Genomic DNA, 27,265 nt, shown 5'->3' with positions numbered 1-27,265 from the left:
CTGATGGCACCCCTGGCGTCTCCTGGGCCAGGCTGGCCCCTGGCAGCCCCCGGGGGCTCCTGGCTTCCCCACCAGGCACAGCCCTGCGCCTGTCTCCTGCGCCTGTGTCCCCGGGATCTTCGCTGGAGAGGCTGGAGGCCGCGTCTGTCCCTCACAGAAAAGGGTGAGTGAGCACCGCGAGGCAGCAAGGGGCAGGCAGCCTCCTGCTCGGCCGCCTGCCTCTTCTGCCAGGGAAGAGCGTGCAGGTGGCACGGGACTGGGCTGTAGCTGGGACTGTAGCGTGGGACTTCACTTGTTTGTTGCCATGAGTACTTCTGAAATGTTGAGTGGAAAGGCTGCTGAGCTGCTGCGAGTGGTTGTACACGTGGACTGGGGTCAAAGAAGGTGACTGTCCAAAGTCCCTGTTTTGCGAGAGACTGCTTTGGTGGTTGGGCACGTTTTGCTTTCTTTTTTTTTATTATTTTTCTTTATTTTTTTTTGTACTAGCAATTTTAGGAACCTGAAGGCAGTGCACAGGGGGAAGGGCCTTTCTCTCTCTTTCCTGGTGTCTCTTATTTAACGCTGTGTTTGGCAATGGATGTTGTTAGAAGTGGGGCTGCAGGAAGGAGCTCACGTGCAGCTTGCACCTTCCCCAGCACTTCTGTGCCTGGGGCATGGGCTGCTCTCAGCCCTGCGCATGGCACAGAGTGCAGCAGTCTGCCAGCTGCCTGACAACTGTCTTAATACTCAGAGAATGTTTTTTCTTGTTGCTCTGGTACCTTTCTCTTGGTTCCCGTGCAGCTGATCTGCTGTGGGGGGAAAAAAATCCTTCATAAGCTTTTCTGGCTGTTATTTGCATTCTAGGGTAGCAATACCTGATAACACTAAACAGGCATTTGTTCTTTTTCACCCCATGCTCTGCTCATGGTGTGTGCTGTCAGTTGTTACCCTTTACAAAATGTGTTTATCCAGTGAAGCGTGGCTGCAGCTTTTCTGCTAGGGAGGCTCTAGAATGGGTCCAGCATACTGAGAGGGGACTTGAAGGCAGTGTTGGACTTGCAGAAACTTGTGAGAGGAACTCTGGATGTCCTTGTAACTCAGTGCAAAGGAAAAATATGGCTCTGTCACTGACCCTGTCGCTTCTGTGTGGCATCAGTGCCCCTACTAGCCTGTGTATCTCAGACTCTGATGGGCTGAGGAATTGCAAGTGTGTTGGAATTGTCACAGCTCTGTTGGAACTTGATTAGGAGACAGAAATGGAGTAACTGATTGGAAAGCTGAGCTTGTATTGCAAGGAAAGTGGTGGTATGGTTTTGTTTCACGGAAAATGTGTGGGGAACGTGTTTTGAGAGCCCAGGCACCAGCCTGCAGTGAAGCTGCTAAAACACTGTGAGCATTAAGTGTCTTGCTGCTGTTTGTTTTACGCTTTTCTGGGGAATTGAGATTTAAATACTTCCAACTCAGTTTGTGAAAGGTTCAGTGAAACAGAGACATGGGCCTGGAATTTTGGCTGAGCACAATGTGCCAGCTAGGCAGGGAGACAGAACCAGTGCTAAACTGGCAGGTGATGGTTTTTATCTATTTATATTATATTATTCAGAAGGCTCTGTAATAAATCACTGACTTGCAAATTTCCTAAGCCACTTAATTGAAGGACGTGCTTAGAAGTTTAATCCCTTCTAATTTTGGGCTGCTCTTTTATTTCAGCTGCAGCAGGATAGACACAAAGCTTAATTCATAGTGCTATGTAAAGCAGAAAAGTAATTTTTTCCCCTGAACTACTGGTGGACTGATAGTGTTGGGTGGAGGCAGAGGTAAAGCAATACGGAGCAAATCCATAGCCCACTGGCAACTGGAGATGTGGCTACAATTGTTTTGTGCAGTTGTTGCTGGGGTTTAGAAAACAAAGATTAGTAAAAGCAATGACAAGAAAGGATGATGAAAGGAATTAGTAAAAATGATGGTGGTTTGAGCATGTTTTATCTTTGAGCTGTTATGGACAGCTGTAGGCTGTTACAGGGTTTCTCTCAGTAAAACATTAACAGCAGTTTGCTGATGTGGAAACAATTACATTTATTTAAAGAATGCTGAACTTCTTTAGTTTAGAATAAATAATCTGAATAATCTCCTTTACTTCAGGTTGAAAAAGGGGAGAGAATAACTGGGTCGTCTAGCATGAGCTTGTGTATTAAAAGGAGCTCTTCCAGGAGCAAGGTAGGCAAGCAAGTACCAAAACTGTACTGCTGATACAAAAGCCTTTTCTCCTTGTTAGCCGTTACAGCTCCTAGTGCCGGTATGTCAACTAATGAGAAATTAACTGAAAAAAGTTGTCCTTGCAATGCTTTGCTGAAGTGGCATTTTGAAAAAACACTTCTAAGTATCGCCTTTACAATTCTGCGTTCCGTAAAGAATGTTTCAAAAAGAGAAATGGAAATTTTAGCCTGCTGGCATAATGATGAAGTCTTGAAGCAAATTGTCTGTAATTGATTGAGATTTTTAAAAAAGACAACGTTCACGTGTGTTTTTCTTTAGAACACCTCTGAAGTAGTTTTTTTAGCTTTTCTTTCAAAGTGTACACTACAGATTGTGCATCTATTATTCTTTGCATCCTAAATTGCTGAGGTTCCTTAACAATCCGGTTTCATAAAGGGATAAAACCAGCAGAAGCTCATGAAGCAGGGCCAGGGCAGCTAACTAAATGCAGAGGAAAAACCAGTACATAGTTGTAAAAATAGCACCTGGCTGCTGCTGGTCCAGACAGCTCTTAACTTGATTATGAATCGCCCCCTAACTGAGCTCAGATATGAGTGCAGAGGCTAGTGTTTATGAGATTTCTGCTTTCCTTGGGCTAAAATGTGTTCTGTTACGTTACAAGCGCCTGAAAGGAGGCAGCCCCAGCTTGCTGTCATTCTGGGGTCCTCTTCTCGCACGGAGCTCCTGTCCTGCCACCGCTGCCTCCACCAGGAAGAGGAATGCGGCCACCACCAGCCCATGCGGCCACCAGCAGCCCATGACTGCTCGCAGCGACACCCAGGTAAGGCAGGGCTGGGCCCTCCCCTCCTGCAGGCACCAAGTTACAACAGAGCAACGTGAGGAAACTCAACAGACAGTGACTAAACTGGGGCAAAGGTAAAGCCTTTTCGCTTTGTGTGACCAGTAAGCGCAATTTTTTAGTATTATTTGAAACTCTTAATTACAGTGTTTGTTTGTCCAGAGTTCTTCTTGAAGCACATCACGTACCTTACAGCTCTCAGCTGTGTCACTGTTCTGGTATTTTCTTTATGTGCCAACTGGTCAAACCTAGCCTTTGGGAGACACGTGCTATTTTTGGCTTTGCACATAAGAAGCTTTTTTCACATGAGCAGTATTGTGAGTTTATAAATTCTTTATTGAAAAATACACTTGCAATATTTTCATACAAAGTATTGTAAATGGTACGAAGTAACAAGAATTGTCTGACAACTTCATAAATATTTTTACAGAAACATCTACACAGCTGCTTGACTTCAGCCTTCGTTACACAGGTAAGAATGAAAGATGCTTCTATTTTACCTTAATTGAAATTACAGTGAAATTAAGTCCTAAACTTTCCCATTATTCAAAGGAGCAGGAATGCGTGAAAACATCAAGCTTTTAATTGTTTCATTATAAAAACTTAGAGAATCAGTGTGTGCTAAATTTTACATTGAACAGCAACACTGTCCCCAGTTGTCAGTGAAAATGAGTACATGGCTATAGTATAGCGCACCAGGTATTAGGAAAGGACTTAATTCTAAAATACCAAGCTTGTTGGTATGCTTATTTTAAATGAAACAATTAGTCGGTCTAATTGATACATGCAGCGCTTGCTGATCCTATTAGTAGGGGAGGGATTTCTCTCCCAGGCAGCCTGATTTTTGTCCATAAAAAAAAAAAAAAAAATCACAACCACTCTGGCCTTTAAAATCAAACAACAACAAAAAGCTAAGTATACATTTTTAAGAGGTTGAGGCTACCTGCCTCCTGAATAAGTGAGACGGCCAGTTCCTGACTCTCAAAAAGAGCAATCTGCAGAAACATTGCTTTTTTCAAGGAACTTTATATGCTTGTAAACATCCCTAGCTTCCTGCATTCATTACTGCATGCACATTAAGTTAAAATTAGTTAATGCCATTTGCTGAAGAGGGGAGCTATAGGATGTCAATTTGAAAATAAATACAAAAGTCAAATTGCTTCAATAAAGAAAAATATCTGAAGTCAGCCTTTTAAAAAAAAATATTCACATTTAGAAAGTGCCGTTGCAAATATACAGCAAAACTAATCTGCCTTAAAAATGATGCTTCACAGCCCTATCAAAAGTGCCACCTTTTGAACAAGAGTTCACTTTAAAACATTGCACAGCTAAAAACAATGCATAACAAAATCAGCTACTTTTATACAAGGTGCCCAAACATTAAAGCAAAATAATGTGATCATTTTCAGGGGCACACAGAACATCCCGAATATAAAAGTATCCACTCACATAGGACTTTTTTTTTTTTTTTTTTTTTTTGAGCCCTGAATTAAGCTATCTTCCTTTTCCAAGGGGAACAACTGGACTTTGCTAGAAAATCACGTAAGTCATTATTTCTGTGGAGGTCATTAATGTTATAAAGAAAAAAAGGCCCCCTTGAATATGAGCATCTTGTCACAGAGCTCCCATGTCTGATACATACATAACTTCCTCGTCCAAAGCTGAAAAGGTAAAGCACTGACAAAAACAGTGTAAGTAGACTGGTTAGAGCAAATGGATTTAAATACCTGTTGCAAGGTAAGAAAGCTGTATTAGGGATGCATCCTCCAAGCAATAAAAAGCTTTTTAACTGCTTTCTCAAGCCAGAGCCTGAAGACAGCTCCCTTGCCTTATAATTAGCTTAATGATGGGGCAAGTTTGAGTTGCAGTTTGAAATGCATCCTCAGTGTCCCAGGCATCGTAGGAGACGCCTCCTGCTGCTTCCTGCCATGTCCCAAGGCTCAGCACAGTCTGGCAGGAGGCAGGCATAAGGTGGAAAGACAACAAAAGACGACTGCCTGGTGTTTGCAAGGCTCGGTGAACCCATGCAATGTGTGAAGCTACCTGGCTCCGTGCAGCAGGAGAGAGGGAATTCCTGTGCTGGACCACTGACCTCAGTGAGAGCCCCTGTCATTTGCCACATCCTGTAGTCGCCTTAGCAGAGCAGTGTGATTTTCCTGACAGATCCGCTTAGCTGGTGCTTCAGCACCATCTTCTAAGAGAATGCCTCTCTTCTTCGTTGGAGTTTCTCCTGTTTTAATCATGCTGTTAATTTCCTTTAGCCTCTGGGGAGAAGCAGGAAAAAAAAAGGCAGAATTATCTCTCTGTATTGTGGCTACCAAAAAAGTGAAGTATTGTTAATTCCTTTACTGTGATCTTACACACGCCTTATTTCTAGCAATTATACAACGTGCTTGCTGTAACAAACTAACCCTGTGGTTAGGACTTATCTCACACCACAGATGCAGCAGTTCTGATCCTGAATGAAGATGCTTCCTGAGGAAGGTTTCTACTCCATTCTTGGTGACCAGAGATCACAGGATATATTCAGCCTGTTTTGAATTCACTTGGTAAGTCTGTCCACATTGAGACGTTTCTCCTCTACTAAGCAGTTAAGAGGGTATGACCATACTTAGTGTTCTACTCCTCCAAGCGTCTTCATGCCAAATCATCCCTCCTGTTACCTGAAAGCAAATGGCACCATGGCCATGCCTCTTGAGTCTTCCGTGTGTGCCATTGCAAAGGGTAAGTTTTCCAAGTACACAAGCAACTTGGACACCTAATTGCTTTATAGCTTCTGAGATATGTGAACTGTCAATTTGGAGAGTGTTAGGTGACAAAGTACACCTTGAACAATGCAAACAGAAAGATGTGTTGTACAACTTTCTCTAGTTGCACTACCAAAAAGAAAAGGTAGAAGTAAAGCTTTGTAAAATCAAACTAAAGCGCTTTCGTCTTACCTTAGATGGGCTGCTGCTGAAATAATAGAATATTTTCTCTCGAGGGGAGAGAGTAGGCTCATTTTTGTGTGGTGAGATGTATACTGGGTGATTCTGGGACAGCTGTATTCTGCGAGGGGAGACGATTCTTACAAACGGGTAGGGCGAGAGCGGAGGAGAATCTGTCTGCTCAAGGGAAAAAGAAAAAGCATTCAGTACAAGCTGCCTACTCTCAGTAAGCTACCCACAGTAAGGCTTTTGTAAGTTGGTCACCTTAAGCATGGTTTAGATTTTTTTTCCAAACTTAAGTCATACCCTTGCCTATTTAGAATATGGGCAAGTTCGGTCATACTCCTAGGCCATACTAGTAATTTACTTATTTTAACTGTATCCGAGGCCGGTGGATGACATGGCTTGGTGTTGTGTATTTCATACATGATTAATTAACAGAAGTGCTTAATATTTCAGCACCAGAGTATGTCCTTGAACTGAAATTACTGTCACTAAAGAAAAGCCCTTGAATTTCCTTCCCTTAAAATGAGGTTAGCTGAGTGTATTTTACTGCATGTACAACAAAACAAGATCTATTTACTAATGAAAAGCAGAGTTAACTTACCCCATTTGAAGTATACTTCAGGGCAAACTCTTTAATCTGCTCAATATAGATGTTGTTATAGAATTGTATAAGGTCCCCTCGCTCCTCCTCCTCAGTGTCGCTGTTGGCACCGGTCAGCCGGGTCGGCGTAGGGGGAGCGCTGTTGGGGTGAGGTACAGGCAGGGTGCTGCTGGATCGCATCACGGGGCTGGAGTCTCTGCTAGCTGAGGAGACAAGAGCAAGCTCTGCCTTATTCAGTCACAGCTGCCTTGGGCAATTCAATCATTCCGATCCCAGACAGTCAGCTGCACACAAGAGCTGCACACCACATTGTGAAATTGCAGTATGGTGACCCTGAATTTAGTGTCGATAACAGAGATGGTGATTTTGTTGCCTTAGCATCCTTGCTTAAAAAAAGCAGTATGTTGTACATATACTCAGCAGGTATATCTTGAACAGACACATGTGTTAAGCTCAGCTAAAACTCCATTTCTCAGGAATTTTGCTATAATTTCAACAGTAGCTTGCTCTAGTTGCCAGCTGGCACAATTTCAAATAAGGAATGTCAGTCTTTTGTCAGCCACTGGTAGGAATAGATGTCTTGGTAGTACTTCCTGCTGGTTTAATGTGGGAAGTTGCAAACAGTATGCACCTTTTTTGACAGAAAACATTAAGATCTATTTTTATACTGTCATCTATTAAGTAGCAGGTGGTAAGAATATACAGCAGTAGTTACCTGTTTTCCTGTGCAGAAGGTCATTTGAGGAAAATGTGTTAGTTCAAATGTCAAGGAAAGACTCATCTACACTTCAGAGACAACAGATCTACTAAAATAGATGCTGTGGGTGGCTGCTTTGTTCTTAGCTATGAAGCCAGACAGCTGCTGCTTCTCAGCTAAAATATTAAAAGAAACTGCTGCAGCTCCATGATGGTTATAAGTAAATGAGGAGCTGAACAGGGGCCAGCACTGGTCTTCTCTGATTCACAAAGACGTGTTCCTTGGCGTACCAGCTCATTTCAGGAGTTCAAGCCACCACTGTGGTAAACTGAAGCTAAGCTGTGCAGTGACTGATTCAAACAGGCCTGATTCAAATGTAGGATTGAGCTTGAGTTAGCAACTCATTAAAGGTGTGTTCTTAGGTGTACCCAAGTGTACCAAAGAAAGACCTGTTTGGTGTGGGGCAACACAAAATCCAACTTGTACTCCATGCATAATGTTTTGGAAGGGGGATTAAAAACACACATACAATTTGGAAACACTCACTTTTTTCTTTGTTTTTCTCTTTACTTCTGTCTGTAGGTGAGTTCTGCTGGCTGCTATCGCTGCTGCCAGACTGTCGACGTCGTCTCCTGCCTTTTATCAGGACACTCCGATACACCTGCAGGGAAAAAGAGGAGCATAACACGGGAAGTAAGATTAAATGTGCAGTTACACAGTCAGGAAACAATATGCACGATAGAGCTGCTTTTTAGAAGACTTCTCTGTGGTATCAGATTGTTTCCTACAGGGGAAAATACAGCCTCCTACGATGATTATCCACTAGGCACTGGTGCTGTAGCTTGTAAGTGAAAATATTTTCATCTATAGATATAATTCAGCATAAAAAGCTTTTGGTAGTGCAGGATTTTGACTCTGTCTTTAAGGAGAGTGCTCACAGACTGCATATATTTAACATTAAATCTTATTTTACTTTGAAAATCTCTACATTCCTAAAGGCATTTAATTAACCAGAAGCCACATCATTTAACATTAACTGTACTTACATGACTCTTGGCTTGTGGTTGTGTCCGATAGCAGCGCATAATGTTCTGAAATGATCTGTCTTCCTTAGTAACCTAAGGATAGACAAACAGACAAGATTAAAATTGTTCCTGTGTTCCTTTTTTTTCCCCATGATTTATTTAGGGGTGGTTGTTTTTTGGGTAGGTTGTTTGAGGAATTTGTAGTCATAGCATATTAAGCCTTAAAAAAGCAGCAGGTGTTTTTATTCACCTTACCTTAGACATTACATAGATGGCACACATGAGCAGCTGATCCAAGTGTCTGTCCATCATGATTTCAGGGCAGTGCACCAAGGAATACTCAAAACAAGTCCAGATCTTTTTCCGCAGCTCATCAGATATATCGAGTTTGACACAGAGGTCCCGTAGACGAACACTAGCTAAATGATACACCTGTTGACATTGAGACTGTGCTTAGGAGCACATCAATACTGCTTTTCTCATCCAAGCTAAAGCACAGTTAAGGCTTGTACAGCCTGTAGAACTTGTGCAAATGGTAAGTCAAAAGAAGAATAACTAAATTTAACTTTTGTGTTTACTGGTCTTGATGGTAAGAAAGCATTTGTTTGAAGCTTAAATTCTGGAATTATTTGGAGTGCAGGAACAGCACCACATAACCGCTGTATTGAACAAATAAGAACAACTCAAAGGTGAATCTCTTTCTTGTAAAGAGCCTTAAAGAAAATGGATACCTTTAAGCGGCTGCTGGCCACATCTGTTATCTACTCCAGAACTAGAGCAGTTACTCTACTCCCCTGCCAGTGCGAAATGGTCTGCATGCTCTTAAGGTATGTATCCGAATAGACTTAAGGTATACATTAACTTTTAAACTGAATATTCTCTTACCATTATTAAAAATAAGTAAATATTTTTAAGCCCTAGAGGACCTACCGCAATACAAACTAAACAAAGAACAAATCTGACTGAAAAGTACCTTTCTAAAGAAGAGCGAAAGCGAGCCCATCTTCCGGGGCCTGGCAGACGTGGCAGTGGCAAGTTGCTGGGTTTGTCTTTGCTCTCCAGGAGAGATCTGCTGCACAGTTACCTGGCCTGGTAGCTGTAACGTTGCCCCAGTCATCTGAGTGTTCAGGGTACCAGCAAGAGTCTGGGCGCTGAGGGGCTGAATGGAGCCAGAGACAGCTTGAGGCTGGGTTCCTACATTTACCTGGACTGGGAAGAAAGTTATTCCCCCGTTTTCATTGGCAATACCTGTAATTTAAGAAAAAGAGTCTGAAATGAGAGCAGGTTTTGGTGATATGAATGGTATTTTGTTTGTTTTAATAATTAAGTAATTCTTTTATTTGTTGCTTATAATATATAGCGTATTATAGATAGGAAATTGTTTCATCAAAATGCTTTGGAATTCTTATCATAAGAAGACAGGAATATAATGGAATTGAACTAATTTTTAATAATAATGCTACTTTCTTGCCCTGCCAGTCGAGGAAGGAATGGTTATTGAAATATCTAAGTTCAATAAACAGCTGCTGGCAGTCAGAAGATCTTTGTGCTGTCAGTGTTCTGTCTCTAAATTCATATCCCCTATGCATATGATTTTCCCCAATTATTAATTCTTAAACCTGCTCTTTCACCACTGGCATGCTGTTCTCCCTAATGTACTCGTCTGTGTACAAATACTCTGAGAACCAGCCTAATCCTACTGTTGCTTTTCCCTTACCTTGTACAGGTATTGTAACGGTTTGCCCGTTATTGGCTGTTACAGTGGCAGTTGCCACTGTGACCAGCGTCTGGCCAGGCACAGGAGTTACGGACATGGCTTCGGGATTCATGTTCTGCACAGGCACCGTATTTACCACGGGCTGCTGGGGAACTCTTACTGGAGTTCCGTTGTCAGAGGTATTATCGTTATCAACAAACAGTCTTCTCCTGGTGGGATTGGCTGTAGGAGAACTGTATCTGTCATACAGGGTCGTGGGAGAAGATGAGAGGCCTGAAGATTTAAAAAAATATATATATTTATATATATATACACATTTAATTCTTGTATAATCTCTTATTATACAAATACATGAAAGAAATCTATTAAGAACCAAAATTCTTCTGGAATCATTTTTTAAAAGTTGTCTATGTTTATGGCTTACAAATCACTGTTACAGATGACTTGATCTCACATAATGCAGTGTTCAATGTTTTTCTAAACTAACAGGCTTCACAGAAGTAAATATATAGCAGAGCTTCTATTCTGGTGTAACAATAAAACAAACCGTTTAGGGGCTACTGATTAGAATATATGTATTTATATATTTGTCTATACACATACATATAGACTCTTCATACACATAAAACCCTGAAACCACCCTAACGAAACACTATTTTGATTTGAAATAATGAATGTATCTTAAATATCAGACTTAACTGCATGAGTTGCAATAGAAATACCATTTACAAGTTTTGCAACTAATCCTGCATTGCCGGAGTAGCTTCCTTCTGTAACACCATTTAGGTTTGTAAGCTAAAGATGTGGTCTAAGAACAATAACTGTGTTATGCTTTAAAAATCTCACCTTTTCCAAGTCCTCCACTTTCAGCACGAACCTCGTTTATTCGTCTTGGCGTCAGTGGAGAACCTACAACACTGTTCCCAGCAGATCTCTCAAAATACTGAGGTGGCATTACCTAAAATAATCGTGCTTTTATTAAAATGTCTCTATCACAGATTCACTGCATAACAAGTTTTTAAAAGCTTCTAACCTAAGACAGTTGAATGGCAAAGTATACAGAAGAAAATGAAACACTGAAGAGCACTGAAAAACTACTCCAAGTCTAACTTAAAACCAGTGTAACAATTGTACAGGATGTCATGTCCACTCTCAATTATTCTGTCTGAGTAGGAAAACTATGTGAAGCTATGTAATGTAAAGAAGTGCTTACCTCTTCACAACTAGGAACTTTGTTTTCATTATCTCTGATTCTGTCCCACAATATGGATTCGTGCTTCCATGCCATGCTTTCCAGGATCTGTTCTTCAATATGATTAAGGTGTTTTACTACTTCCCGGCAGAGGCCATCTTCTGCTCTAATAAAAACCTCGATTACCTGTAAAGCAAAGAATTATGAACTCCACATAACGCTAAATAAACAGTGAGTGATAAGTGTAATATACTTGTTTTCATGTGTTTCTTCTTACAGAAAGATCTAATTCCTAATTTTCAGGGAAGAGACTAGTAGAAGTATCAGGCTGCATCACTGTGGGTCAATCAGCTGTTGTCCTGCTGGTTTATCAGAAGAGAGGTATTGGTATTTTTCTAAACAAACAATAAAAGATGTCACGCACTGGTTCAGAACAGCTCATTAGCTGGTTCAAGATGAAATGATAATCTGTTAGTTACTATTTGGGTACGCTGCTCCGGGGTGAAACTGAGAAACAGTATTTTGATTTTTAAATGCCCAAGCTACACCCCAGAATGACAGCCAGCTATAAAAAAAAAAAAAAGTCTTTCACCACAAAAAGGGTAAAAATTGAGAATGAAGAGTCAAAGTACAAATTAACATCTAGGTGAGGAGATTACTTAATACAAGGCAAGAGTATGCATGACTTGATCAGCATTTTTTAACTGTTAAACGCTTTACCTTATAAAAATGATAAACTGGAATGTCAAATATTTCAATGATGAAGGGGAAGTTTCCAGGTGGCTTATAGGTAAAGGTAATGATCTCAAGGCAACACGCCAGCAGGGACCGGTGAAACACATCTTGCTCCAGTATTGCCTGCAAGAGAATTGCAAGTTTTAGTGCTTAATTTACAGTGCAACAGAACAGTAAAATGCTTTCTATTCCGTCTCAACAGCAAGAGTATCAGGCGTTTAAAAAAATACCTGCATGTGTACGTGGCAGAACATAATCCAAAATGAGACATCTTTTACTCTTTAAAAATGTTACATATCCTTTGTGTTTGCAAACACAAATGATTTCTTGTACAGTTTTTCTTTAATTCAGGTACACTTTCAGGCTACTTTTCAGAAATTTACCCTCATTTAAAAAAGTAGTTTGTCATGCTCTACAACTGATTTCCTTATTGCATATCCAACTTTAAAATGAGGCACAATATGATTAGTTTTCCTTACAGATAAGTCAGTGTCTCCCAGTCTCCTCCTCTCTTGCTCAATAACTGACTCCAAAACCTTGTAGTACAGTACCTCAGCACGACGAAAATGCTTACTGGCCACATCTGCAGGAATTTTAAATAGAAATATCATGAAACACAATTCAAAAATCTTGATTTGTTTTATCTCTATAGCTTAAGACAATTTACTTGGATTTCTGTGCGGCAGGGGCTGCAATACTTGCAGAACTAAATCTGACTAACGTTAAAAACTTAACACTAACTGTGGTATCTCTTCCCTATCCTGCATAGATTTGTGGTTGCAGAACAGAACAACTTACGACTGAACCTACAATTTGGTAAAAACACCATGTACAAGAACCAAGTACACCATGTACATGGTGTATAATACACCATGTATTCTAGCAGTTATATATTGCTATAATATAATGCACATATTTCAAATTCAGAAAATACAGTTTGGAAATGATCTATATGGATCCAACTTGCACTGTGCAACAGAAAACACTGAAGCAACTGTGGTGACAGGAACAGACACAAAGAGCATCTTCATAATTTCCAATCCGTCTTTGCTTACTTCACAAATCTTGACAGCTTTGCAAACAATACTTTGTGTTTATACTAGTACAGATATTAATTAAAATCTTGCTAACTAAACCTTGTATTTAAGCCAAATTTCCTGTAGGAATTTTGAAGAATATAATGAGTCAGGTTTTTCATTACTATTACAAAAACCCATGCTTGAGATGAAAAATAGTACCCTCTCACAATGGGGCTTGGAACTTGACGATCTTTAAGGTCCCTTCCAACACAAGCCATTCTACCCTTGAGAGTGCTTTTTCTTTCCCTTCTGCAGAACTTGTAAGTATCAAATTCCAATGATTTAAGCCAAGTTTAATTATGAAAGTTTATACAGGGTTGAATGTTGCCTTGTCTTAAGAATGCCAGGAAAAGACAGAAGTAATAGAAAAAATATTCTTGTGCTAAAGCAGAGCCTCTATAAAAACACAGTTTACTTAAAAGGGATAAGCATTTTTAAATACATGAATAGAGATTAAAGTGCAACTGAAATGTTTCCTACCTTTAGAAAAATTACTGAATTCTCCTTCAGACTGCATACTCTGGCAATAGAGTTCACACATTTCTTTTACTCTATTTGCAATAGATTGAGAAGGATCTCTGGAACATGCCCTGAAAATACAAATTAAATTTTCAAAGTCCTATTCCTACTAAGACCAAAAAAACAAAACAAAACAAAACAAAACCAAAATCTACCATTTGGATAATATGATTAAAGCATAAAGCTGGAAATATCTCAGACAGCACTGCAAATACACGCATATGTGTGTAGCTGTAAAACACCCACAGCATAGTAATATTATTGTGCATATTGCAGTAAATATGCACATCTTTTCATCATAAGGGTTTAATACTTAAACAGCATTTTCCACATGATATAAAAAGTGGGTTAAAATACATAGTACCTAAGGTAAAAATTTATCTGCATGGAGAAAAAAATATTTTTAATTCCTACAGTATGAAGTGACTTGCTAGGTAGTGAGGTTTGCTAAGTAAGAAGAAAAGTCTTGAAGAAAATCTATTAGCAGTTTGCTGTTCAAGAAGCTCAGAAAGTTGGGTTTAAAATATTATGTTTTCTCACAGCTGTCAATCTCAAGGACAAAAGGCAGAGAAATAAAGAAAAGAGTGTTTCGAAAGCTTAGTATCCCTCTGGCTCTTACATTACTACAGAACCTTTCATGATTTTGCATTTTTAAATTACACTATCTCACAATAACATTTGTTATTATAACCCTACGTTTTAAACTTTTTTTTCTTGGTTATCAAACATCATATAACATAAACATCAAACTTACCTGAATATTTGCTCCAGATTTTCGCTGGGGGCATTTTTCAGCCCAGCCAGCATGGTGTGAAGGCGGCTCAAGCTGTATGTTGCTATGGAAACAGGCGTCACGTACGGGTTGCTCTCTTTAATGTACTTGCGGCCGGTAAGTGGGGTTGTAATCCTCAGGGATTTGGACTAAGAAGACAGAAAATAAGCACACAACTGTCCAGTGTTACAAAATTCTGAGCTTACAACCTAGAAGTGTCAGTCTCTAGAATTCTTTCTTAACTTGTTCCAATACATGTCTGGGGAAAAAGCCAAGGAATCAAACAGCCCAAACGAGTTATGTCTCAGATAGTCACCAGCAACGACTTCCCTCTGTCACCTGGATCTTGGTATCAAATGCTGGTGGGCGAATGCACGAACAGAGACATTCAATGACCTCACACTGAAATACAGATACTGGAGTGAAGCACAAAAGAGGCCTAACTAAAAAATGTCAGCAGTCCCCTCACATCCTCTGAGTACCAAAGGCAGCAGAAGCTTGTAGGGAAACTGTACTGAGCCAGGGTTTCCTGTCAGCAAGTGTGACTCTTAGATAAAAAAAGAAGTCCTCCTGAATGTAGCATAAACAATTAGGACTTCCATTCTGTTGCAGAAAGTTTTTTTTTTATTATTATTTTTGTCCTCCTGAATGTTGAAAGCCATCAACCAACTGTCACACTGGAAAAAGATCACATTTCAGCGCTCCAGCCTGCGTTACCCTTTTGTACTCTCTGATCTAACTGTACTGATAGAGCTCACATCCTTCCGTTGCCTGCCTCATATCCTTTCTCCTTTAAGATATTTTTCCATCTTCAAGAACATTTTGGTGTTCTGTAATCACAGGTAAATATGTCTGCTTTCTGCATGGAGAAATATTGCCCCAAAACCCTCACAAAATTACACAATACATCTAAGCAGTTGCAAAATGTAACTCAATTATGCTGTGTGCACTCCCAGAACAGCTTCTCCAATAAAGATGGTAATTTTTTTTTTAGCATCTGCTACAACCAGATGCAGACTAACTCAATGTCTTCTCCATAAAAACAGCAAGAGACCATGTCAGACTCACCCTGTCAAAGTGTTGCTGCAGATTATGCTTCACTTGCACTCGTTCGGCTGTTTCCATTCCTGAAGTTGTATTTAAGCACCTTGTGAGAGTTCCTATTTCTTCATCTGCATCCTCCCCAAGAAAGATTCGCTCATCCAGATTTCCTACTGACAAGACGTACTCCTCATAGGCCTTGTTGATGGCTTTGCTACAACAGAAAGGAAAAGACAAACATATAACCCCTTTATTTAGTGCTTTGTTTACCTCTTTAGTGAATAAGCACACTTCTGGCCTGTCAGAAGTCTACCTCAGACTACCTTGACCATTTAAAACCAACAATATCTAAAACACAACAGCGGCAAGAACATTATTTTTCCATTATATCTGCTGGCTTGCCATTTGGTATGACCATGGGAGGAACATAATACTGAGAGCTGGTGTTTGGCTGGAAACTCCTCCAACCTTACTCATCACAGCACCATAACCTGCAGCTGCCATTTTCATACCATTTAAAAGAAAAGAGTAAGTCCTACTCATAGCATCTCTAGGTTTAAAAAGGAATAAACACCAAACCTGATTTTTCCCTCAGGCTTGAGCCCCACTCAGTGTGCCACCACAGCTTTTTCTTCCCAACATTTACAATTATGTACAAAAAAATCAAGGACACAAAGAAACCAGAATAAAAGCAGACATTAAGTAACGCTATAGTAAGGAATCATTCCTCTTATGCCTCAGGCCATACCACCTCAAAGAAAAGGAACTGAAACACAATTCAATGTAATACATAGACAGAAGTATGCAAATCAACCAGCTAGCATTAATGCTAAGGCACAAGAGTAACGCAAGTGCGATTGTGTTACAATTCAAGGGGATACAAACACAATCCAAACCACAAATAAAGTTGACTCACAAGCTATCGCCAAAGTTTCCAGGATCTAGAAATCCAGTCAGATTTTCCTCTTTTCCTTTTAAAAGCTGTAAGAGAGTTAAGAGCAAAGGATGGACATTTCAGTTCTTAAAGTCCTGAAGATAATGACTAAGGAGAATTTTTTCTGCATCAGAAATGTATTGACCAACCTTTTTGTCAAAAAGTTTCCGAATGTATGGCTTCCAAAAATGTTCCTTTATGCCTTTTGCTTCTAAAACTAATCCATAATGTAATGAACACAGTTCTTCAATGATGCAGGGAGGATCAGATGACACTTTATAATCCTTACTGTGAAAGTCTTCAGGTAGACCTACAATTAAGAACAGTGTATTATTTGATCCTGCAAATTCGTACCCTGTATTCTTACTAAACTAAAATTATGTGCTGCATGGTCCCAGGTAGTGTGAAATTAAAATGGTAAACTAATCAGTTCCCTTGAAAGAATAACTAATTGTACAGTGCCCACTCAATGTAAACAATCAAGGTGCCAGCCTTGTTTTTGGGCAGTGGAGCTTTCCAAACAGCTGCCTCCTGAAAGCCCTCTGGTCTGACTGTGTCCAACAACGACCTTGTCATTATGAACCCTTTCACTGATGTTAACGTGTCATTAACAGAAGTGTTTAGATTGGAAACTCCTTCAGTGGTATTTCCATAGTATATTAAGTTCTTGACTTAATGTACTATTTACAGAATTCAGTAGTCTGTTATCACAGATGACATTAGTAGGAATACAACTGTGTGGCCAGACAGAGACAATAATAATTCCCCCATATTTCATATGAGTATTACTCAATTCATTCTGTACTATGTATGCTCATGCTCATTTCAGCAGCTTAAGAAATTCCTGCAGACTTCGGATAAAGACTTTTTTTTTCCAACGTACCTTTAAAATTAGGATTCAGGAGTTCTTTACGGTTTGGACACTGCAGAGCATTTCCATATACTAGATCCAAAGCACATAACAAGAGATGGTAGGAATTGACCAAGTCATCACTGATCATCGGAAAATTACCTTCAATTTCAGAAAGACACATGAAATTAGTTAAAATTAATTAGCACAAACTTAAAATTATTTTACAAAAAAATACTGAGATTTGTATTGCAATCAATAATGGAATCTTTGAAGCACATATTTGGGTGACTAAGATTGGAAATATCTAGATAGAAATAGAGGGAGTAAAACGGACACACACTAGCATATAGCAAATATAATGATAAATACATTTTCAGGAACAGCAGCAATCATACAGGAACTCAAATACATTGTGCTGTTTTGAAAACAAACCTTACGGAGATACTGCTAAGCATACTGCAGGCTCCCTCTTTCGCAGTAACCTGATCAATCAGTACCTAAGTAACCTGAAGCAGCATGAACTAATGTAAACTGCCCTAAGGACAAAACTTTGTTACCCTAACTCTGGGAACACAAGCCTCAGTGCCTGGCAGTGTTACTTCTTCAACAGAGTCTTCCTCCACCTCTCTGAGGCGGAATGTTGTTCTGAAGTCGTGTAAGGGGAAGAATGGGTTTTGACTGAGACTATCCTTTTCCCCAATTTTGCATTGCTATGGAATGTTGCAAAAAACTTTAACTTCTGCTAGGATAGAGTCAAGTGTTCAGATGTCCTGGGAACAGCAGCCCCCCACCCGTCCAACAGCCCCCCATTCCTCAAAACAAATCTAATTCTGTTAGGGGCATGCTCATTACAAACATACATTGAACTTTATTTCTCTTATGCTTTACAGAAGTCTAGCTTTACAAATGTGCATCTTTAATCTGGTTTACAATGTACTTTTCTTTTACATACCTCTAATATAATTTTTGTTCATCATCTTTCTTTAGAAAAGAATACTTATATTCTTTTATCACCTTTCACAGAGGTTATATTCAGATTCCTAACTCTTTACTAAACTCATTTAGTTTTATGATATTCCTTGAGAGGAATGGTCAGAGCTAAAAACAGTTCTAAAATCAGCTGTGCTGTTAATTCATATCATAAATCACAGTTCCATGAAATTATATATACAGCATGATTTTCTATCATTTTTTCAATATTATTAAGTCTTTTACTCTTTTTTTCAGGTAAGGTCCTAACGAGTTAGCTGAATCCACAATGAAAAACAGGGGCAGCTCCCAAAAGAGATCTACCATATAGTAATAAACTCATGTAGGACACATCAAAATATATATATGATTAAAGCATTTTCCTACACATATTGTCACTCTTCTACCAGTAACGTACCAGTTTGTTCAAATTTATATCCAGTTTTCTGATTCTATGTTTGATAAAAATATTTTGAATGTAGATAATTGGAACTATTTAAAATAATAAAGTCTACATGAAATCTGTGTTAACTGTACACTTTCATCAGAGTTATTTCCAAATCATGAACACGTTCACAAGAAAGAAATCAAACTCCTAAATATAAAAGCAAAATTTTAATCAGTATCTTAAAGTAACTTTCATGACAGGATCAATTTCAGAAGCATAAAGTCTAGCATGGCAATAGCTACTGCCAGCAGTCAAAAATAAATCTGATTTTACGTTACCAGTATGTTCATACAAGTTATTTGTTAAATCAGTGACATTTCAGATAATAATTCACCACTCTCTTTCACAGCTGTCCTGGTTTTAGCTAGGATAGAGTTAATTTTCCTCCTCGTAGCTGGTAGGGTGCTATGTTTTGGATTAGGATGAGAAGAGTGCTGATAACATGCTGATGTTTTAATTGTTGCAGAGCAGTGCTTACACTCCGGAAGACTTTCCAGCTCCTCTCTCTGTCCTGCCAGCAGGCAGGCTGGGGGTGCAGCAGGAGCTGGGAGGGAACAGACCCAGGACAGCTGACCCAAACTGGCCAAAGGGGTATTCCGTACCATATTGCATCCTGCTGAGCAAGGGTGGCTAGCTGGGGTGGGGAAGCCGGCTGCTCGGGGTTAGGCTGGGCATCGGTCAGTGGGTGGTGAGCAACTGCATTGTGCATCACTTGTTTCATACACATTATTATTAGTAGTACTATTATTATTATTATTATTTTCCTGTCTTAATAAAAAGTCTCTACCTCAACCCACAGGCTTAATTTTCCTGTTTCTTTCCCTCATCCCAGAGACAGGGGGGAGGTGAGCGAAGAGCTGTGTGGTGCGTAGCTGCCGGCCAGCTTAAACCACAACAACCAAGCATGAACTAATAAAATCTCAGTTATCTCAGTTATCTGAGATAAAATCTCAGTTATCTCGGTGCAGCAAAACAAGATCTTTTTTGAATTGACATTTTAAGTAAGTAAGTTATAGAGTTTAAAAATAAATTCTTAAAAATAGTAGGCGAGAACACACTATCGCTGAACAGTCAGTATCTTATGTGCAGCGTGTACCGGAGGTGCGAGCAAGACCTGCACTTTGTGCACTGGTGGAACTGAACGCACCGATCTTGAGGTGTGCAGAAATATCACAGTGACAAGCCTCAACTTGCCGCTGCTGTGTGGTTGCCATGATAAGGGTTACTGCCAACCCTCAAAACACAATGAACAAAACTTTACAGGAATTTTTAATTCCTCAAATGGTAAACATTCAGTTTACATCTTTGTACTGCCGCACTTTAATAAAGTTACCACTAGTCACTTTGTAATTTCATAGTTCATCAATAGTGTAATTTTTTTTTTTTTTCCAGCTTAACTGGCAGTGTTATCAGCACAATATTCCAGTCTACAAATTTACTCCACATGTCTGAAACTGCTCACCAGTGAGCACGTAGTTAACTGACGATGCAGCTACTCAAACATGCCAACCAAGAATCCAGCAAGAACAAGACTCGTATTAGTCCCTTTGCGCTTTTGCCGCTCTACCCACAGAAGTGGGGTTTCCATAGCAAGGAAAAGAAAAACCTGAGATGTTTCAGACTGACCCACTTACTCTCTCAGCTGCCCAAGCATGCTAACAAAGTGAAGTCCTGACTACTGGAAAGATGTACGGTACTGACTGCTCTTGTCTCAGGGGAGTGCACAGAGACATTTCATACTGCTTGAGAGCACTACTCTGGAGTGCAGGGAAATAAATAAATAAATAAAAGATGTAAAATAACACTGTGTTTCAAGGATGCAAGTAACATGCTTGTTTAGGAGAAATCTCTTTCCCTGAAACATGGAATTTGCACCCTATTGGAAAAGGCAGCTTCTACATCAGACACAGGTGTTTGGTACAGCACCCGTGCAATTCCACAGCCTTCCTGATCTTTGCGCAAAGAGATGATGATGATGGTCCAGTGATATTGCTGGTAACTCTTCCAAAAAGAGCTTGCTAACAACCCCCTGCTCTGTGGTACAGTGTAGCAGGAAAGGTTAATCTGTATTGGACAAAATGAGTGCCAGATAATTCAATACTGTAACAACCTACTCTGTCCTATCCTCAAAAGCAACCAATTAAGGAAATCACAGCACACTGCACAAACCTTAACACTATTCTACTTTTAAATTCAAAGCAAACACCCCACAGTCTTTCTTTTCTCCCTTTCCTTGTAGAAATGAGACTACTAGCTTTTTTCAAGAAGTTGTCACGAAAAATATAAAAACTCTCTGGAAATTATTAATGGATAAGAATCTTCAAAAGTTCCCTCAATTCAGAGCATAAAGTTTGTTTTTATTTGCCTAATACCAAGTGTCTGACTTATATGGAATTCCCAGAGAACTTTCACCCAAGCCATACCTGAAGTCCCAGGTAAGCAGAAACACTGTAACAACAACCAGATTTGATGAAAACAGACTATACGTTATATGATAACTGAACAATTTAAGGCTAAAATTTTGGGGAGCTTCACTATCCTTTGTGCAAAAGGATTTACTCCTGTTCCCTTCTATGGTCCATCAGTCATTATCAAGAAAAAAATGCTGCAATTCTCTGCTATTCATACTGGCTTTAAGGGTGCTTTTACAATAGCAAGTATACATACGTTGCAACAATTACACATACATTGCAATACACTGCCTCTTCACTGCACCATTTCCATAGAAGCCTATTAACAGAGGATTTCCCCTTGTGCCTTTCAAAGGAATCTTTAAGGCAACCAGGCAGTTGCATATACACTGTTATGTCCAAAAAGCAAGGGACAAATCACCCTTGTGTGAAAAACATATGCAGACCTACTTAGTAATGCACGTTATCATTTGATATAGTTACTGTGTGCACACTTTTTAAAAAGTGTGAGGGACAGGTTATCAGAAGAATTAGAACGCTATCTGTGATAACAGCATGAAAGTAATTACACCTAGAGTTTTATGATACATTCTTACTGCTTTACAGAAAAAAAAATCCATTAAATATTATAACCATTGTTGGAAATTTACGAGGAATTTAAATTATTCTTTATTCCTAGTGAATATATATCTATATTTCATATTAATTATAACCGTCTCTAAATACGAATTCACTAAAACTCTCAGCTAATTTTACCTTGCAATTACAGCTTAAATTGCCAAAACGTTGGAAACATCACAGCGATATTTCACATAAAAGCTACTGTTGACATACAGCTTACCTCAGAAGTGCAGTAAAACATACAGCTGGGGAAATTAAGACCAGATGAGCCCTTCTGCAAAAGGCCTGTAACTGCCCAATGTTTGGGGATTGATATGAGACAAAGACAACAAAGCCAGGTCTGCAGCGTTTAATCCCATTCAAATCTCTTACCTTTTGCATGAACAAAGAGCACCCAACAAAAGTGGAACACTTCGGTCACTGTGCACGGTTGTCGTCTTTTGGGGAAAAATAGAGCAAGACACAGAGTAAGCTCAGTGAATTGAGGCTGACAGAACATCACACAACAGTCAATCATTATGAAAGAAAATTAGGCTTTACCATGGAGTAGCCAAAGCCTTAACTATGCCCTCTCCCCCCAAACCAAACAAAACACACAAAAACCTGACAGAGGTAATAAAAAGGCTGCACGGTGCTTTACTGCAGACGCAACTGGAACCCTGGTCTCAGTCTGCACACAATGATTTGAATGTCACCATGGCAGTCCAACATGAATTGAGAGCTGGAGCTGAAATGCCTTCTTCAGGAGTATTCTAAGCGATATAACCACGTATACCTACGTGTTCTTGGAGGAATGCATTACGCAGAGTGTTGATGTTAACATACTGTTTGTTCACAAGTGTCACCTATGTACTTAGGTAAAGCATTTTTGTATGTAACTTTACAGGGTATACACAATACAGGGTAAATTAATTCAGGGTGAGGCCATATTCTCCATTTTTGCAGTTGTCTGGTCAGCCTTAAATAATTTATTTGGTTACATCAGGTTACATAAGGAATGTCAGAACTATGTATTTCACACAAAAATCAGAAGTATCATCTTCTGACTTGATTTTCAAAATTAGTTCACACCTCACCACCCAAGCTAGCCAACTAGCAGGGCTCCTCCTCTAACTGTAGAATTATACACACAGCATATTGTAGGTTCAACATTTTGTGTCATCTTAATACATCTCAATACATTTGTAACTCACTATTGGTTAGAAATAACAATAAGTTATTCTCACAAAAATTATAAAGGAAAAAAAGAAGAAAGCAAAGAAATTGATTTTTTCCTAACATTTACAGTTTATGTAGCACAAGCTGTGCTTAAGTGCTAGCATAAACCAATAAAATCTTGATAAGATCAAAATAACCAGAGAAGAAGGCTAGTGCATAACTTTACTGCTCTTATAATATCAACAGTGACAAAGAACCAAAGCTTCCACTATAAATTAAAACATGCAGAAGACCTGCCTCTATGGAGAAAACTACAGGAATTAATGTGAAGTGAAACAGACTGAGTCGTTCTGTGAGCTACTGAGGCTGTCGGACCATAAAATGATCAAATTCTTCCAGCCTTCCTCACCTTACAAATACCAGTACTTTCTTGCCTACAGGCTGGTTTTCATTTTTCATCTTTTTCCCTACCCCTAAATCACAGAAACTTAACAGCTTTGGGACTTCACGCATCCTGTCAGATCTGACAAGCTGGAAAAAAAGATTCTAAAACTTCGGGAAGCGAGGACAAACAGACCACCTGTGATATCGGAAAGAACTACTACAAAAACACAGTTAAAGCACATTTACGACCACCAAGCAATTTCAGGATATTGTTGTGACAGTGATGCTCAAAAGTCAGTCTGGAAATTACAGAAAGGTACCTCTGTTTTCTTCCTCTCTGTTGACGAGGTTGATCTTCTTGAGGATATCTGAAGATGTCCTGAAAAATGGGCTCATACTTCTTAAAAATTACTGCAGAAACTGTGAAGTTTCTCTCCAGTCTCTCGGTTCGTTCTCTGAACTGGGGGGGTAGATTTGCCATGTCTTCCCATTTTTTCATCTTGTTAAAAAACTCAATCAGGCTGAAAATATGGAACAGGTTAGATCTCGGAGGTTGTTGTGGTTTTGTTTTGTTTTGTTTTCCCAGAAATATACCATACATTTTTATTTATTTACAACAAAAGAGCAATTGCTACTTTCCTAACTACTGATAAAATAGCAGTATTGCAAATATGACAGCTGTAGTGCAAAGTGTTCAGAGCCAGTCCTTCACCTACACACACGGACGGGCTTTTGGGTAGCTCGTGGCATGTTGTTGATACCCTCTGCTGATGACCCTGTTAATTACATGTTCAAGGTTCTTGGCTTTTCCTCACAAAGATACCATCAGCTCCAGCAGACAGCTTACTATAAAAGCATATTGCTGTCATTTTTTCTGAATAATCTGTCTAATGAAATAAAATAAAATCTGACCTCTACTGAACACTAAAAAGCTCTACAAAGTAGGAAAAAATACAGTGTACCACTTTTACATAGGTACATTTCAATTCATGAATTTGGCTTCCATTCACTTTCACTCCTTTTTCTAAGCACGCTTTTTCAACGTTATTAGTCTTGCATAGTCCAAATCACAGGAACTTTTTGTCTGTATTCAGTTCCTTGAATGGCTAATTTGGAAAAAAACGCTTTTGAAGGAACTCTTCTGTATTGTTTAAACAAATAATAGTGCTCCAACAGTAAAGGACACAGGGAGAGAAAATGCATAATGAACAGTCATATAAGCTTTCTTTTTTTGCCAATCTACTAAATTGCTACAAAACAACCCCATTGCTGATAAATAACATCATTTGTTTCAGGAAGTTCTTCGTTACGCTATAGACAAAAACACCCCAGCAAAGTTTGTCAGAACCTGACATTGCTTTCGCATCGGAAAGCAAGAACAGATGAAAAGTGAAAGTCTTGACAAAAAGAAAAAAAAGTGAAAAGGTATTGATGTTGTCACAAGCAATGAAAACGGTTACTCTTGTGGGAAGCTCGCACTTCGTTCAGTGTTCAAAAAACTGCTCCTCACAGGTTGGTTTCTTCCCCTTTTGAGCAGAGGAAGTTAATCGCTAATTTTAAAAAGCAGCGTTCTTATGACACACTGATGACCCAAATGGAGCTGTCCTACTCGTGGGGCAACGAGCTCCAGCGCACAGTTTCCCGCTGTATAAATTTGATCTGTGACAGCAGGAAGCAAGAATGACATCTATCATTTATCCACAGTTTCTAAGTTTTTCAAGCTGACAAGCAGCCCTTGAGACTTCGTGTTTTGCACCTGGCCAGAAGAAGAGTTACCTTTGCTCCGAGCAGCGCAAAATCCTGGTTAAGGACACGAAGTTTCCCTCCACCGTCCCCCTGCCCATGGTCGGGATCGCCTTTCGGCAAGCCACGTACAGGGCGCAGGCCAGCCAGTGCAGGTCGTTCCCCTGCCAAGCAAAAGGCGGCGGTGTAGCGGCTGTCAGGGGAAGGGAACCTGCCGAGGGCCGCGGGCGAGCACGGCCCGGGCCCGGCCCCCCCTCAGCCCCCTGAGGCGCCCCGCGGCCGCGGCCCCACCTCCAGCGTGTAGTTGCGCCTCATGCTCTGGAAGCTGAGCCAGGCCTCGGAGCGGGCTCTCTCGTCCATGTTGAGGCTGCTGCACAGCTCCTCGTAGCGCTGCCGCGTCTCGCCCTCCTCGGCCGGCGGGGACGGCCCGCGGGGCCCGCCGGGGGGGCAGGGGCAGGGCCCGGGGCCGCCGCCCCCCCCGGCCGCCGCCGCCGCCGCCCGTCCCTCGGGCTCCCCCCCGCCGCCCGCCATGCCGCGCCCCGGCGCTAGGGGGCAGCGCCGCCCCGCCCCGCCCCGCGCACGCGCCGCCGCCCCTCAGCGCCGCCCGCTCCCGACGGGCCGCCGCCGCCACCAGCCCCGCCGCTCATTGGCTGGCGGCGAGGAGGGGCCGTGCGCAGGCGCGGTGGGGAGGGAGGGAGGAGGGGAATGGCTCCCGGCGGGCAGCGCGGGCCCTGTGGCGTCATCAGGCGGCGGCGCTGCCATGGCGCAGGGAGGGGTCCGGGGGCGGCTCGGCGGGGGGCAGCTGGTAGTGAGGGCAGGGGTGGGCTGCCTATGGGCACCCTGCCCCTTTTCCAACGCCTTGAGGGAGAAAGGACTCCTCCACGATAAACAAGGGGAGCCCGCTGCATGCTGCCCTAGTTTCTGATGCAGCTGGGTTCTAAAATACGTGACTGAACTCGACGTTTCTCCCTTCTCTAGGAAACTCAAATCTTGTGTTGTTTTTCAGGTAGTGGTCAATTCACACAAGAACCCTTCAGCCATGGAAACCACCAATACCTTTTTCAGCCCAGAAGATGTGGCTTTATTTACGTGTTCCTCCATGCCCTCCCTCCCTCCTTATTCCCCCTCTCACAAAGCAGCAAGAAGGCTGAACATCACTAATGTCTGCAGTACACACTGTAAATGATTCAATAAAATATCATTCATCATGTCAATGGAGTAGTTCCCACTACGGGACTCGGTTCTTTATCTCCTGCTGTTTTAAGAATAAATTACAGAATTACAGCCCCCAGCATCAGCAATTTACGCAAATCTCTACTGGACCGTCCCCCACCCCCTCACTCTGGGTCCCTGAGAAGGGCAGACCTTCTGACAATAAACCACTGTTATCAGTTTTCAGAAACTTGGCTTATGAACCTGTGATGAGACAGACTTGAATTAATTTTAGATGATACTCCTAGACCATGAAAGGCCTCCACGTCTAAGTATTTCCTTGTTTTGTTCCTCCTTCCGTCACAGTGGGGAGCTGCAGCTTCCGAGCTGAGCTCGTAGGGAGGTGGCACTCCTCTGGTACACAGCTGCACATCACAGAGCACAGAACAACTCGGACATCTGCAAAGTGGGGTTGGACAACGATGAGGGAAACAGCCTCATATTTTTTCATCTCCTGGTGACTTGAATAAGAAACTATTTTTCCTGCAAAATGCAAGAAAGGGGTAGCAAATCTTGAGGCCAAACAACAATGGCAGTGATGCACAGGCTGTAGCTGTACTGACTCCACACAGTGAAGACTAACTCAAACTTCTGAAGAGTGGCTAACATTTACCTCCTGAGAAATTAGGGGGACCCCCAGACAAGGCAGGACAGATAACAAGCAAGGTCTGACGTCCCAACAAGGCAGGTCCAAGATGACAAACTCTCAGAAGTACTACCGCAGGGAGAAACATCAACAGAAGGCTTCCTTCCAGTATTCCCCCTGGGACTGTCCCAGCACAGCCAGTTCTCCTGCTACGTCTAATGTCTTTTTGTCAGTGTGCAGAATGTTAGCAGGAGTCTTCCAGCATTTGATGTTTTACAAAAGCAAGTCTCAGTGAACGAAGACCAATGATTACGTGAAAATTTTCAGCTTCCGTTTGAAAAGGACAACGTGCTCCCCTCACAACTCTCATACGCTCATAACGAAAAAACAGAAATTACAACTTATTTAGGTTATAACTGCTGACGCATTGAAAAAACAAAGCAGTCTATGTACACTTTTTCTAGAACCAGGATTTAGAAGGCCTCCCTTAGAGCGGCAAAAAGCTGAACTGTAGACAAGCCACTTGATTTACTTGAGAGGTGTGTTAGATCAAACAACATGAAGCAGAGTTGCTGACAACAGTTACCACGTCAAAAGCTGTTCT

The 27,265-nt window shown here is 40.9% G+C and overlaps 1 protein-coding gene across 1 annotated transcript; it reads right to left on the bottom strand.

The window, feature by feature from the left end:
- Positions 1-3,349: 3,349 nt before the first annotated feature.
- RBL2 (RB transcriptional corepressor like 2) lies at positions 3,350-25,284 on the bottom strand. Its single transcript, XM_032195523.1, has 22 exons — positions 25,155-25,284; positions 24,897-25,027; positions 23,441-23,641; positions 21,951-22,015; positions 17,160-17,288; positions 16,426-16,586; positions 16,259-16,323; positions 15,370-15,556; positions 14,284-14,450; positions 13,491-13,600; positions 12,411-12,514; positions 11,917-12,054; positions 11,218-11,382; positions 10,851-10,962; positions 10,005-10,277; positions 9,261-9,535; positions 8,543-8,719; positions 8,309-8,380; positions 7,809-7,923; positions 6,566-6,768; positions 5,971-6,135; positions 3,350-5,295 (listed from the first exon to the last, which is right to left on the bottom strand). The coding sequence occupies exons 1-22, from the start codon at positions 25,221-25,223 to the stop codon at positions 5,125-5,127; spliced, it is 3,255 nt and encodes a 1,084-aa protein (XP_032051414.1). The 5' UTR covers positions 25,224-25,284; the 3' UTR covers positions 3,350-5,124.
- Positions 25,285-27,265: the final 1,981 nt, after the last annotated feature.

Source organism: Aythya fuligula, chromosome 12 (genome assembly GCF_009819795.1).
Source record: "Aythya fuligula isolate bAytFul2 chromosome 12, bAytFul2.pri, whole genome shotgun sequence".
NCBI classification, from domain to species: Eukaryota; Metazoa; Chordata; class Aves; order Anseriformes; family Anatidae; genus Aythya; species Aythya fuligula.
This window is presented reverse-complemented; position numbering and strand designations above follow the sequence as displayed.

Coding starts and splice junctions, on each gene's coding strand:
- RBL2 (XM_032195523.1), bottom strand. CDS start 25,223: ATGGACGAGAGAGCCCGCTCCGAGGCCTGGCTCAGCTTCCAGAGCATG. Junction 13,601..14,283: donor AATCTGGAGCAAATATTCAG/GTAAGTTTGATG, acceptor TTGTATTTTCAG/GGCATGTTCCAGAGATCCTT. Junction 12,515..13,490: donor ATTCAGTAATTTTTCTAAAG/GTAGGAAACATT, acceptor AAATTCCTGCAG/ATGTGGCCAGTAAGCATTTT.